This window comes from Eubalaena glacialis, chromosome 2 (assembly GCF_028564815.1).
Source record: "Eubalaena glacialis isolate mEubGla1 chromosome 2, mEubGla1.1.hap2.+ XY, whole genome shotgun sequence".
In the NCBI taxonomy this organism is placed as follows: Eukaryota; Metazoa; Chordata; class Mammalia; order Artiodactyla; family Balaenidae; genus Eubalaena; species Eubalaena glacialis.
In genome coordinates, this window is record NC_083717.1 from 184,627,895 (window position 1) to 184,643,130 (window position 15,236).

Consider the following 15,236-nt stretch of genomic DNA (forward strand, 5'->3'; position numbering starts at 1 on the left):
AGAAAACTGATAATAACTTTTCATTATTTATCCAGAGATGTGACCCATTAACCTCAGGTTAAGATAAACTCCAAGATATCAAACTGTTAAATAACCGTTAATTATACAGAATCAGTTTTAAATACTGAGTTGTTAATTTCATTGATTTGACATCCGCTAATTCATAATTTCCAGACAGAGTTTGGGAGACATTTATCTTTGATCTTTTTAATAAATTGTGACATAGGCGTTTAGTCTATTTTTTGAGCACTTCCTATTTCAGGGGAAATGATAACAGATTCTTGGAAAAATTATTTTCAATTACTCTCAAGCATCAGTTTTCATGGAAGTAATTGGTATGCCCACTAAAAAGAGTTTTTATCCATTTATTAAAGTCAATCCTGAAGTGCTAAAGTAATTTGACAGCCTTACTCCAGCTGGCCAATCCATAGGTTTGAAATTGCTTTCTCTTAAATAAGCCTGCAGCTGGTTTTGCACTAGTTAAGGACTGATGTAAGTTGATAGTTTGAGTCTAATTCATCCAAGTTATTAAGTTTTTTTCTATAGTTCTAATATAGCAAATCATCTCCATGGTGAAACTCTAAGTATATCACATCAACTCAGTGTCATAGCATAATGGAAGAACAGTAGACAGGGAATCCAGGGACATTTGCTCCAGATTGGCCTGTACCATTGATGGCCTGTGTGACTCTGAAGAAACCATGTAACCCTCAATTTTGTTCTCTCTCAAATGAGGTGGTGAGGTTAAAGTTATTTGATCTGAATTCTAAGTCATGTCTGAGAAGATTGAATTATTTCTAAGAATAGGTGAAAATATTTGCAGCCTCATTAAACATACCACAGGTATTTTTAACCTCATTAAACATAAGTAGATGACAGTTTATGAGAGAAGGGAGAAGCTGTTTTGGCCAAGTCTGGAGGTTGTGTTACTAAGCTTGTTTTTGCTCACCTTGGTGGCTGCCCTTATTTAAAACGGGCTCTCTTTCTTTGTTGATATTTTGTGTACCTTCCCCTTACAGCTGAAATATCTGCTATATGTCAGAAGAAGGTAAGAGCAAACCATCTGTGTGGTGGGGCATGATTTGCTGTGTTTGTATGTAAATTCATTCATTGACATCTGCCTCATTTCTGCACCATGGTTTCCCAGTATGTACATGTCACTGTATTTGTGAAGGGGGAAAGGAAATAATTCAGCATGCAAGATTACTGTGTCTGGATGGTCTCTATTTACATTTCTGCTTTTGCTTACCCATCTATGCACAGTGTTTTTGAAAAGTAATCTGAAATAAAAGCATATGTGTAACTCTGGGATAGAAGTCTAAATACAAAAAGGTTTGAGTTGACAATGCAATACATGCAACTTAACTTTGGTAAAGGATGCTCGTGTTTGCTAAAAGTCTTTATTGTTTGGAAGTGGAATGCAAATAGTCCAATATATGTGTGTCAGAAACATACCCAGACCAAGAATATATGGAAAATATTAATTTATATGTAAGTTGAATGATATCTCTAGTTAACGATTCCACTTTCGAATAGCCACTGTTCATGACAGTTTCCCTAAGCCATTTCCATCTTCTTTTCTTGCTCCAGTTGTTGAAAAGTACAAGAGAAGGTAGTATGGTGTCATACAAAGAACTTTGGATTAGTTGGTTGTGATACTTGGGTTCTGGTCAGCTCTATTCCCATCTAGCTATGACACTATGTACAAGTCATTTAAGCTTTCTGGGAGTTGGTTATGAGTGGAGAACTTTGGAGGGCTGTTTCAGTTATCTATTGCCACCTAATAAACCATCCTGAAATGTACTGGCTTATAACAACAAACATTTATTTGATCACAATGCTGTGGGTCGGCAGTTTTGCCTATGCTCGCCTGGGTAGTTCTCTTGATAAACTCCTCTAGGCTCACTCATGTATTGATATTTGCAGTCATTTAGTGGGTTTGCTGGCAACTGGTTGGTCCCAGATGACTTTACTCCCATGTCTGGGGCCTCAGCTGGGTTGGCTGGAATGGCTGGGATGACAGGGATGTCTGGCCCTCCCTCTTTCCATTAGGTGTCTCATCTTCCAGGAGGCTAGGCTGGATTTGTTCACAAGGTATCAGTGTTCTGAGAAAATGAGAGAGGAGGTTGCAAGGCCTTGTGAGCCTGAAGCTCAGTAGTCACACAGCATCACTTTTTTTTTTTTATAATGTTAAATGTTATGTTTTATCACATTTATGATGCTGTGTTTCCAAGCATTATACTATAGAAAGAAGAACACTCATTACTAATTTCTAAATCATAGTTTGTATCATATACCTTTTATTCTAACACAGCATCTCTTCTGCTGCATTCCATTGGCCAAAACAAGTCCAAAGGACAGCTCGGTTTCAAGGAGTGGGGAAATAGACTCCTCCTCTTTATAAAAGGAGCAGCAAGAATTTTGTGGTCATATTTAATGTACCACAGTCTACCCTCTGAGCATCATTACTTACATTCTTTCCATGTGCCAAATACTCTCAGCACCTTATAAGACCTCCGAAAGTCTTACCCATTTATGGCTTCAGGCTTAAAGTCCATTGTCTTATCATCTGCATCTGGTCTGGTCACTGATGAAACCCCTCGGGTACGAATTTTCTTGAACCAGAGACCTGTGAACTAAAAAGGCAAGTTACATACCCAACACAAAATGTGAGACAGGGATTGGATAACAGCAGTAGACCTCTGTTCAGAAAGAGGAAGGGGAAGCAGATAGCTGTTACTAGTCAATAGCAGCTCCAGCCATGAACATGTCAACAGTTCCTCTGTCTTTAAGGAATAGCAAATGTGCCTTGATTAGGATCTGATTTTGCTTCCTGGGAATAGTTTCCTAATTCATTTCTTTCCTGGGATCTTTGCTCCACTCTCTAAGACATCTTTCGTTTATAATAAGAAATGGCCCATGTTGCAGCTGAGTAACCCTCTCAGTCTGCTTCCTGCATGTAGAAGTTGGGGTTCCATAGACCTCTTTTCGTGTTGAACTGTGTCTGTCCCGTTTGGTCTGCTGGTGGTGCTTTTGCTAGTATGCCTCCCTTTAAAACTTTGTGGATTTTCAATGAATCTAATCGGGGTTCAGTGCCCTCAAAGCTACATCTATAATTCTTTTTGAGTATAGAAATGCCTTCTATACTTTGGGCATTTCAGCCCTTAACATTATTAGAAGCCCTGTTCTAGCTGAGAGGCTCAACTGGGCATCGCCTTACCTAGCTTTCTGAAGTTTTAACAAGGGATCATATAGTCATTCAGCATACTTTTGATTTCATTTTTATTCTGAGGCTATTTCCTACTTTGAGAATCTTTTACAAGCTGGAGAGACTAGGATGAGAAACAGTTTTCTTTCTAAATTGGCATTTCCTGGCTCTGGTGTTATACGTAACATGCTTGACACCCAGGGTGGATCATTTTTTAACATTCCCCGCCTTTATACGACAAAATTATTTTCAGTAATAAGGTTAAAATTAGCACATTTTTATTACTTATCCTTTAATAAATGTTGTGTTTTATATGAAAGTTAATTTGGAGAACTTTCCTTAAGTTCCTAATAGATCAGAATTGTTTGAGCTTGCTTTGGGCAAAGTTTGTGTCTTTCAGTACTACATATTCAGTACTACATATTCCTACATTTGAATAGTAGGTTTGAGATAAACATCAAGATTGTATCAAATACAGCATTGTAAATCAGCTATACTTCAATAAAAAAATAAATTAGAAAAAGTTTGTATCAAATAAGCATCAAGAGACAGATGCTTTATTTCAATTCTGCTGTTTTATGAGACCACTTGGAATTACTTATTTATGTTTAAAATTCAAAGCAGTGAAACAGAGTGGCTAGAGCGAACCTTTGAAAACATGCCCAGCTGAATCTGAACCTAAGGGAAATCTCTCTAATTTACTTTTGAAATGAATGCATGTAGCTGAGTCCACAGGGTTTAGGACTGATTGTGGCTTGGAAATATATTATTAAAACTTAGTAGGAACCACAGCAATTGTTTAGAACTTTGACCAACCAGAGGTTATTTAGGGGCAAAGTATTTTATTGCTGATATTACTTAGAATTGATGGCACATGGGGATAAGGCAGGTTGACTTTTAGTTGATATTCCAGATACTAACATACGCAGTATGTCCAGATACTACCTAAGAAATAACTCAAAATGTAGCAGCATGAAACGACAACTATTTAATTATGTTTACAGATTCTGAGGGTCAGGGATTTGGACAGGGCACAGTCCACAGCCTATCTCTGCTTGATGATGTTTGGGGCCTCATCTGGGAAGACTTGAATAGTTAGGGGCTGGAATTAACTAGAGGCATCTAGATTGTATGTTTGGGCTCTGGGATGGGGTGACTTGAAGGCTGGGCTTAGAGTAGAGACTTACACATTGCCTCTCCATGTGCCTTGGCCATGGCACAGGTCTGAGAAGAGTATCCTGATGAGGAAGCTTCTGAAGATATCTAATATTCTAAGACAGCAAGTTGGAAGCTGCATGTCCTTTTAGAATTTGCCTTGGGAGTCATGTGAGTATCACTTCTGCCATGCTCTCTTGGTTGAAGCAGCCACGGCCCATCCAGATTCAAGGCTCATGAAAGCATATCTGAGGAACTAAACCAAAAGAGCCTCACCCACAGCTGGACTTAATTTAGATGAGACGACCTTGGACCTCCAGCCAGGAATCTGCATGTGGGAAGAATGTAAATAATTTGTGACCAGAAAATAGGATTGGAAATTGTAGGCCTTAAACGTCGGGACTTTATTATAGCTAATAACTACCCACTAAACCCATATCCACATCCTATTGTTTATGTAACCGTGGGAATCCCAGAGGAACAAAGACTAACTACAACTGAAAGGAAGAAATAAACACTAACAATATACTCCGATATAATCCACCCTGCTAGTGATGTGGTTTGGTTTGGTTTGGTTTGGTTTGGAGAAGCCCCAAACCAGTAAGGATTCATGTGCTTCCAGAATGAAATTTAGTATGTGAAAGAGAAAGAAAAGGCACAAAGCAGGAAAGATACCTCACTTGGAGAAGTCAGGGCTGACTTGGATGCTGAAGAAGACTTGGGCTTCAGATGCAGAGGAAGCACACTGTACTTTAACAAATAATTTTTTAAAACTTGTTAATAAAAGGGAAAAAAGATCATAAAAAATTTAAACTTGCTTTTATGATTTATTGACCCGAGTCCTGTTCAGAAAATGAGATTTCCCAGCACTCGTATCCAAAGCCTTGTGCTAAAATCGAAGTGGAACAAGCCTTACTTTGAAATGGTTGTTCCGATAGGCAATTCAATACACTGTCAATGTTTGGATATAGGTTTTGTGCTTGCCTTCTTCCTTCTTCTGTCTCCGCACTTCCCAAGATATCTGTCATGGAAGGTTCTCAGTCTTCCCCAAGCCCTGAGTTCATAATGGCTTAGGATATTATTTCCCCTATTATATTCCATCTTTTAAAAAAAATTTTATTGGATTATAGTTGATTTACAATGTTGTGTTAGTTTCAGATGTACAACAAAGTGATTCAGTTATACATATACATATATTCATTCTTTTTCAGTATGTTCCATCTTAATAAGCTCTATTGAAAGACTGAAATGCTCTCTTGACACAAGACATTGATTATGTGGTGGTGACATCTCTAAAAGGCTTGGGCACAGTTTTGTGCAGAGGTCAGGGATATTTCCTGATTGCTCCTCAAATTGCATTATGTGGGCGCTGCCTTTCTCCCCTGCTTATTGTCAGGGCAGCTCTGATAATAAACCCCCCTGAGCTTCAGAATCTCTCTCATACTGCACCACTTTTCGCACTTCATCTGTTGACTCCTTTCCTCTAGCTGATGTCAGCCACTGAGTCTGTGAATGGTTCTTGCTGTGTTTTGATGTTCCCGTGGTGTCCACTGACATATTCTTTAGGTCTTGATAGAAAGAGTGCCGGTGGGGATGGACAGGCCAGCTTTGGGGTCATCAGCTCAGTGCAGCACAGCTCCCTGCCTGTCCTTGAATGCACCAAGGACAAATGAGCTGCAGTGGAAATCCGCCCTTTAGGTGGTGGATAAAATAATTTTGAAAGTTTATTTTAGGGGTTAAAATTGTTTATTTCCTACTCTGATGTGCCGTGATGCATTCTCTCTGGACCACAGTTTTAATTTTTTTCATATTTCTGCTGAAAACTCTTGAAATGCTAACTTGAAATAATCCAGGAAGCCCCCCATGCCCCATGGCTGAGGTCACTTTACAGAGGACTTTTCAACACAGTTTCACTCATATTTAGAACGTTTCTACCACTCACACTAATAGAAACCACTTCTCACCTTTATTTTTAACTATAGCTGAAATCTCACTGGTTAGAGATGACCTGCATTTTGGAAACTAGTGGCACTTCAGAAATGTGCTGCCACTTCCAGTGGCCCTTTAAGTTTCCATTTGTTCCAATTAGTAGCCAAATTTACCTCAGTGGTGACTTTTAATTGATTTCACTCTTTCTTCTAGAACTGCAGTTCGCACGTTAGGAGAGCTGTTGTCACCTGCTTTTCAGCAGGGTGTTGTGGTCGTCACGGAAACAGGCCTGTTCGGTACTGCAAAAGATGCCACTCAAATCATCACAGTAACGAACTGGGGGCTGCCTCGGAGACCCACCTCTATCAGACCTCCCCTCCACCCATCAACACTCGGGAATGTGGTGCCGAGGAACTTGTCTGCGCCGTGGAGGCCGTGATTAGGTAACAGCTTCATTAGAAACTTACCCTGAAAACACTGCCTTTGCTTTGAGCCACCCTGTTCACATTGAGATGTGCAAATTTATTTATCTATTTTTATTTTAAAACTTATTTATTTATTTATTATTTATTTTTGGCTGCCTTGGTCTTTGCTGCTGCACGCGGGCTTTCTCTAGTTGCAGCGAGCAGGGGCTACTCTTCGTTGCAGTACACGGGCTTCTCATTGCGGTGGCTTCTCTTGTTGCGGAGCACAGGCTCTAGGCGCGCGGGCTTCAGTAGCTGTGGCACGCGCGCTCAGTAGTTGTGGCTTGCGGGCTCTAGAGCACAGGCTCAGTAGTTGTGGCGCACGGGCTTAGTGGCTCTGTGGCATGTGGGATTTTCCCGGACCAGGGCTCGAACCCATGTCCCTTGCATTGGCAGGCGGATTCTTAACCACTGCGCCACCAGGGAAGTCTGAGATGTGCAAATTTAATTCAACTTCAAGTGCCCTCAGCCGGGCAGCTCACCTTCCACAATGTTGCAATGACGATGTTTTAGTTCATTCATTCAACAAATATTTTTATGTAATGCCAGTTATGTGCCAGGCATGTATCAGACACTTGGAAGACAGAAGAGAGTAAAATGTAACCTCTGCTTTCAAGTTACCCATGTAGGGACTATAAAAACAGAAGAATGAAATTGCAGTCCAGTATAGTGAGCACATTGACAACACAGAGTCGGGGGTCTTAGGGGAATGAAGTGGAGGCGCCAGTCAGAGTGAGGGGTGGGAATAAGGCCGTCCCAGACATGACTGATAGCAGTGAAGGATGAGAGAGCTCTAGATAATTCGGTACTGGAGTAAGCCAGAAGGCTGTGGAGTAAGACAGGGGCCTGATCCTGCAGGCTTCTGGCTTTTTCTCCTTCTGTCACACACAAAAAAGGAAGCTTTAGGAGTGATAACCTCTAGATTTGTTCTCTTTTTGTATAATATGCACTGAGGCAAGATTTTTAAAAATTAAGAAACAATATTAGAATGCAAGTTTTAAAGCTAGGGACTAAGTCTTCTGTTTCTCTTATCCCAGTGGCTGACACATGTAGAAATGCAATAAATGTTTGCTAAATAAAACATTACGGAAAGTTTGGAAGTAGAAAAAAAATCAACCATACTGCTGTCATCATCATCACTTTTGCACATGTTCTTCTAGGTTTATTCAAATGCATATTTTATTTATATAACTGTAATCACAGTGTATCCACATTCTTTTTGATGTAACCTTATACCATTAGCTCTTTTCCATGTTGTGTAGTTTCCACATTTATCCTTTTTAGTGCGTACATAATATTTATCTAGATTATTTTCCTCCACCATTAGATATTTCAATTTCTTCCTTTTTTTTTTTACTGTTAAAAATAACTCTGATAACTATTTTTGTGTATAGTGCTGTTCCTATATTTTTCTTCTTAGGGTAGATGACCAGATGTGGTTGACTGGGTCAAAGGGTCTGAATATTTTAATGGTGCTTGATACATTACCAAACTGATTTTCAAAGAGTGTATGTGAATTTCATACATCACTGTATGAAACTGATAGTTTTTGCTACACCCTTGCCAACATTGGGTATTATTTTTTTAAATTGTCATTTGCTTAGCAAGTTGAAAAAGGAATCTTCGTTGCTCACTGTCAGGTCTTTGAATACTAGATATTAAATATTTTTCCATCTGGGTACCAGTTCTTCAGTCTTTCCTTGGATTATGCATTTTATGTCCACACAGCTTCATATTAGATATAGGAGAAGCATTGACATCTAGTGGGATGGTTGGTGAACTAGAAGCCAGAAGGCATCAGTTCTGCTTGATTCTAATTGATTGGAGGAAGTAACCTCTTTGTGCCTCAGTTTGTTCATCTTTGAAATGGGGATGGAGTAGAAAATAGTAAGGAAATTAGGCTCCTTCCAATTTAAAGGCGAGCAATGAGTGATGCTTGAGTACTCATGAAGTAATTGCTCTGAATAGGTCATAATCTCGAATGTGTTTTCTGGCAGTCTAACTTGAAATCTCTCCCCTTTGGCAGCTTGTTGAAAGAAGCCGAGTTCCATGCTGAGCAGCGGGAACATGAGCTCAATCGCCGGCGGCAGCTGGGCCTCTCCTCTTCCCACCATTCCCTGGATAACACTGACTTTGACAACAAAGATGATGATAAACACGACCAGCGGCTACTCAGTCAATTTGGAATATGGTTCTTAGTAAGAAAAGAAGTTAACTCTTCTCTGCTTTCTTATGTTTCATTCCAACATTGCGCTGATGAGGAATTTCTTCTGTTCTTTTTAAAGAAGTAAATAGTAAATAGTGAAAAATTAAACTTAGCATAGGGACTCTATACTCTAGGACAGTGACTGCACATTGCATTTACCTGGGAAGGCTTTTAAAAAATGCCATTGCCCAGATTCCACCCCAGAATCTTGGGAACTTTTTAAAAAGCTCCCTAGTTGGTTCTAATGAATAGCCAGGTGTTGAAACCTACTGTGCCAGACCCTAAACTGTTGGAAATGCACAGTTTGACAATAAACAAGTGGGAAAGTTGCTAGGGTATATTGTGAAATATTGGATTCAATATAATTTACAGATCATTCATCCCATCGACATGAAATTTTGCTTGAAAGTTCAGTCTCTGTGGAGCTTTTTGTGTATTTACGGCAAGCCTGCAATACAGCCAGAAAAATTATAGCCAAACCAACGCAAGGAATTTGATTGCTATTGACTGATTCAACTGCAGTATTCATTCAGTAAAGATCAAACATACAGATCCAAAGTTCCAGGCATGCTGAATTTGCCAGTTCTGCAGAAAAGCAGACTTTTGTTTTTGTCCATTGGAGACATGGACTAAGTCTCCAAAGTGATACATCTCTTTTATGCTTTCACACATTTTTTTGGTTTTGTTTTGCTTTGTTTTGTTTTACCAAATTGGGGTTTAATTGTTGATTTCGCATGTCTTGCTCCTAGAACTTATTATCTAATGACATACTGACTACTATTGTGAACTCCTGAAGGCAAAGATAGTGTTTTACTTATTTTTTATATTCCTGAACGCTACTTCAGTGCTTAATAAGAGATTATTTCAGAATGATTGAATTACTAAATGATGAGCAGTTTTGGAAAGTCTATTTATAATGTGGTGAACTGGAGGGGCTGTAAGGTTTCAGAATTATGACTGATAGGAAATTCTTGGCTAAATCTGATCATTTTAGAACTGAAATGTATATAGATTACTTTTTAACTGAAGATATTTATGAAATTTCACTTTGTAGACTTAACTTCTTAAAAGTATCTAATGCAGATTATGTAACAGATTTCTAATATGGGAAAAGCTTATAGGGAGGTGCAATCTTGAGGGGAAATTCTTACAGTCCATCTCTCTCTGTAGAGGAGAACACAGTTTCCAGGCTAAGTGGTCCTCCATCAATTTTAAAACTGCCTATTTTACCCCTTCATTTTTCTGATGAGGACAGAGAAGCCCGGAGAGGCAGTTCAACTTGCCCACAGTCACTGCTAACAACCAGTTAGTAGCAGAAGGTGGTTAGGACACAGCTCTGGTCCCAAACTCTGATTGAGGGGCAGAGAGTGCCTGACTCAGCTTCTTCTGAAGACCAGTCTTGGACTTCTTAACATACAATTCCTAATAGCCAGAAGGAAAGTGTACATTTAAAACTTTGGACAGATCGGAACCAAGATGGCGGAGTAGAAGGACGTGCTCTCACTCCCTCTTGCGAGAACACTGGAATCACAACTAGCTGCTGGACAGTCATCGACAGGAAGACACTGGAACTCACCAAAAAAGATACCCCACATCCAAAGACAAAGGAGAAGCCACAATGAGACGGTAGGAGGGGCGCAATCAGAGTAAAATCAAATCCTATAACTGCTGGGTGGGTGACTCACAGACTGGAGAACACTTATACCACAGAAGTCCACCCACTGGAGTGAAGGTTCTGAGCCCCACGTCAGACTTCCCAACCTGGGGGTCTGGCAACGGGAGGAGGAATTCCTAGAGAATCAGACCTTGAAGCCTAGTGGGATTTGATTGCAGGACTTCGACAGGACTGGGGGAAACAGAGATTCCACTCTTCGAGGGCACACACAAAATAGTGTGTGCATCGGGACCCAGGGGAAGGAGCAGTGACCCCAAGGGAGACTGAACCAGACCTACCTGCTAGTGTTGGAGGGTGTCCTGCAGAGGCAAGCGGTGGCTGTGGCTCACCATGGGGACAAGGACACTGGCAGCAGAAGTTCCGGGAAGTACTCCTTGGCGTGAGCCCTCCCAGAGTCTGCCATTAGCCCCACCAAAGAGCCCAGGTAGGCTCCAGTGTTGGGTTGCCTCAGGCCAAACAACCAACAGGGAGGGTACCCAGCCCCACCCTTCAGCAGTCAAACGGATTAAAGTTTTACTGAGCTCTGTCCACCAGAGCAACAGTCAGCTCTACCCACCACCAGTGCCTCCCATCAGGAAACTTGCACAAGCCTGTTAGATAGCCTCATCCACCAGAGGGCAGACAGCAGAAGCAAGAAGAACTATAATCCTGCAGCCTGTGGAACAAAAACCACATTCACAGAAAGATAGACAAGATGCAAAGGCAGAGGGCTATGTACCAGATGAAGGAACAAGATAAAACCCCAGAAAAACAACTAAATGAAATGGAGATAGGCAACCTTCCAGAAAAAGAATTCAGAATAATGATAGTGAAGATGATCCAAGACCTCGGAAAAACAATGGAGGCAAAGATCAAGAAGATGCAAGAAATGTTTAACAAAGACTTAGAAGAATTAAAGAACAAACAAACAGAGATGACAATACAATAACTGAAATGAAAACTACACTAGAAGGAATCAATAGCAGAATAACTGAGGCAGAAGAACGGATAAGTGACCTGGAAGACAGAATGGTGGAATTCACTGCTGCAGAACAGAATAAAGAAAAAAGAATGAAAAGAAATGAAGACAGCCTAAGAGACCTCTGGGACAACCTTAAACGCAACAACATTCGCACTATAGGGGTCGCAGAAGGAGAAGAGAGAGAGAAAGGACCCGAGAAAATATTTGAAGAGATTATAGTCGAAAACTTCCCTAACATAGGAAAAGAAATAGCCACCCAAGTCCAGGAAGCGCAGAGAGTCCCACACAGGATAAACCCAAGGAGAAACACGCTGAGACACATAATAATCAAATTGGCAAAAATTAAAGACAAAGAAAAATTATTGAAAGCAGCAAGGGAAAAATGACAACATACACGGGAACTCCCATAAGGTTAACAGCTGATTTCTCAGCAGAAACTCTACAGGCCAGAAGGGAGTGGCATGATATACTTAAAGTGTTGAAAGGGAGGAACCTACAACCAAGATTACTCTACCCGGCAAGGATCTCGTTCAGATTCGATGGAGAAATCAAAAGCTTTACAGACAAGCAAAAGCTAAGAGAATTCAGCACCACCAAACCAGCTCTACAACAAATGCTAAAGGAACTTCTCTAAGTGGGAAACACAAGAGAAGAAAAGGACCTACAAAAACAAACCCAAAACAATTAAGAAAATGGTCATAGGAACATACATATTGATAATTACCTTAAATGTGAATGGATTAAATGCTCCAACCAAAAGACACAGGCTTGCTGAATGGATACAAAAACAAGATCCATATATATGCTGTCTACAAGAGACCCACTTCACACCTAGGGACACATACAGACTGAAAGTGAGGGGATGGAAAAAGATATTCCATGCAAGTGGAAACCAAAAGAAAGCTGGAGTAGCAATACTCATATCGGATAAAATAGACTTTAAAATAAAGAATGTTACAAGAGACAAGGAAGGACACTACATAATGATCAAGGGATCAATCCAAGAAGAAGATATAACAATTATAAATATATATGCACCCAACATAGGAGCACCTCAATACATAAGGCAACTGCTAACAGCTATAAAACAGGAAATCGACAGTAACACAATAATAGTAGGGGACTTTAACACCTCACTTATCCAACAGACAGATCATCCAAAATGAAAATAAATAAGGAAACAGAAGCTTTAAGTGACACAATAGACCAGATAGATTTAATTGATATTTATAGGACATTCCATCCAAAAACAGCAGATTACACTTTCTTCTCGGGTGCGCATGGAACATTCTCCAGGATAGATCACCTCTTGGGTCACAAATCAAGCCTCAGTAAATTTAAGAAAATTGAAATCATATCAAGCATCTTTTCTGACTACAACACTATGAGATTAGAAATGAATTACAGGGAAAAAAAGTAAAAAACACAAACACATGGAGGCTAAACAATACGTTACTAAATAACCAAGAGATCACTGAAGAAATCAAAGAGGAAATCAAAAAATACCTAGAGACAAATGACAATGAAAGCACGACGATCCAAAACCTATGGGTTGCAGCAAAAGCAGTTCTAAGAGGGAAGTTTATAGCTATTCAAGCCTACCTCAAGAAACAAGAAAAATCTCAAATAAACAATCTAACCATACACCTAAAGGAACTAGAGAAAGAAGAACAAACAAAACCCAAAGTTAGCAGAAGGAAAGAAATCATAAAGATCAGAGCGGAAATAAATGAAATAGAAACAAAGAAAACAATAGCAAAGATCAATAAAACTAAAAGCTGGTTCTTTGAGAAGATAAACAAAATTGATAAACCATTAGCCAGACTCATCAAGAAAACGAGGGAGAGGAGTCATATCAATAAAACTAGAAATGAAAAAGGAGAAGTTACAACAGACACCGCAGAAATACAAAGCATCCTAAGAGACTATTATTATTACTATTACTATTACTATTACTATTAACTGTATGCCAATAAAATGGACAACCTGGAAGAAATGGACAAATTCTTAGAAAGGTATAACCTTCCAAGACTGAACCAGGAAGAAACAGAAAATATGAACAGACCAATCACAGGTAATGAAATTGAAACTGTGATTAAAAATCTTCCAACAAACAAAAGTCCAGGACCAGATGGCTTCACAGGTGAATTCTATCAAACATTTAGAGAAGAGCTAACACCCATCCTTCTCAAACTCTTGCAAAAAATTGCAGAGGAAGGAACACTCCCAAACTCACTCTATGAGGCCACCATCACCCTGATATCAAAACCAGACAAAGATACTACAAAAAAAGAAAATTACAGACCAATATCACTGATGAATATAGATGCAAAAATCCTCAACAAAATACTAGTGAACAGAATCCAACAACACGTTAAAAGGATCACACACCATGATCAAGTGGGATTTATCCCAGAGATGCAAGGATTCTTCATTATACGTAAATCAATCAATGTGATACACCATATTAACAAATTGAAGAATAAAAACCATATGATCATCTCAATACATGCAGAAAAAGCTTTTGACAAAATTCAACACCCATTTATGATAAAAACTCTCCAGAAAGTGGGCATAGAGGGAACCTACCTCAACATAATAAAGGCCATATACGACAAACCCACAGCAAACATCATTGTCAATGGTGAAAAACTGAAAGCATTTCCTCTAAGATCAGGAACAAGACAAGGATGTCCACTCTCACCACTATTATTCAACATAGTTTTGAAGTCCTAGCCATGGCAATCAGAGAAGAAAAAGAAATAAAAGGAATACAAATTGGAAAAGGAGAAGTAAAACTGTCACAGTTTGCGGATGACATGATACTATACATAGAGAACCCTAAAGATGCCACCAGAAAACTACTAGAGCTAATGAATGAATTTGGTAAAGTTGCAGAATACAAAATTAATGCACAGAAATCTCTTGCATTCCTATACACTAATGATGAAAAATCTGAAAGAGAAATTAAGGAAACACTCCCATTTACCATTGCAACAAAAAGAATCAAATACCTCGGAATAAACCTACCTAGGGAGACAAAAGACCTGTATTCAGAAAACTATAAGACACTGATGAAAGAAATTAAAGATGATACAAACAGATGGAGAGATATACCATGTTCTTGGATTGGAAGAATCAACATTGTGAAAATGACTATACTACCCAAAGCAATCTACAGATTCAATGCAATCCCTATCAAATTACCAATGACATTTTTTATGGAACTAGAACAAAAAATCTTAAAATTTGTATGGAGACACAAAAGACCCCGAATAGCCAAAGCAGTCTTGAGGGAAAAAAACGGAGCTGGAGGAATCAGACTCCCTGACTTCAGACTATACTACAAAGCTACAGTAATCAAGACAATATGGTACTGGCACAAAAACAGAAACATAGATCAATGGAACAAGATAGAAAGCCCAGAGATAAACCCACTTACCTATGGTCAACTAATCTATGACAAAGGAGGCAAAAATATACAATGGAGAAAAGACAGTCTCTTCAATAAGTAGTGCTGGGAAAACTGGACAGCTACATGTAAAAGAATGAAATTAGAACACTCCCTAACACCATACACAAAAATAAGCTCAAAATGGATTCGAGACCTAAATGTAAGACCAGACACTATAAAACTC

At 39.3% G+C, this 15,236-nt stretch overlaps 1 protein-coding gene across 3 annotated transcripts in view; it reads left to right on the forward strand.

The window, feature by feature from the left end:
- Positions 1–15,236, forward strand: part of UNC79 (unc-79 homolog, NALCN channel complex subunit) — a 204,647-nt gene that overhangs the window by 49,815 nt on the left and 139,596 nt on the right. For all 3 annotated transcript variants that reach the window (XM_061182833.1, XM_061182834.1, XM_061182835.1), the window contains exons 8-10: positions 1,020–1,048; positions 6,506–6,735; positions 8,783–8,954. In XM_061182833.1, the coding sequence (XP_061038816.1) occupies positions 1,020–1,048; positions 6,506–6,735; positions 8,783–8,954 (431 nt within the window). The remainder of the gene's footprint in view (positions 1–1,019; positions 1,049–6,505; positions 6,736–8,782; positions 8,955–15,236) is intronic.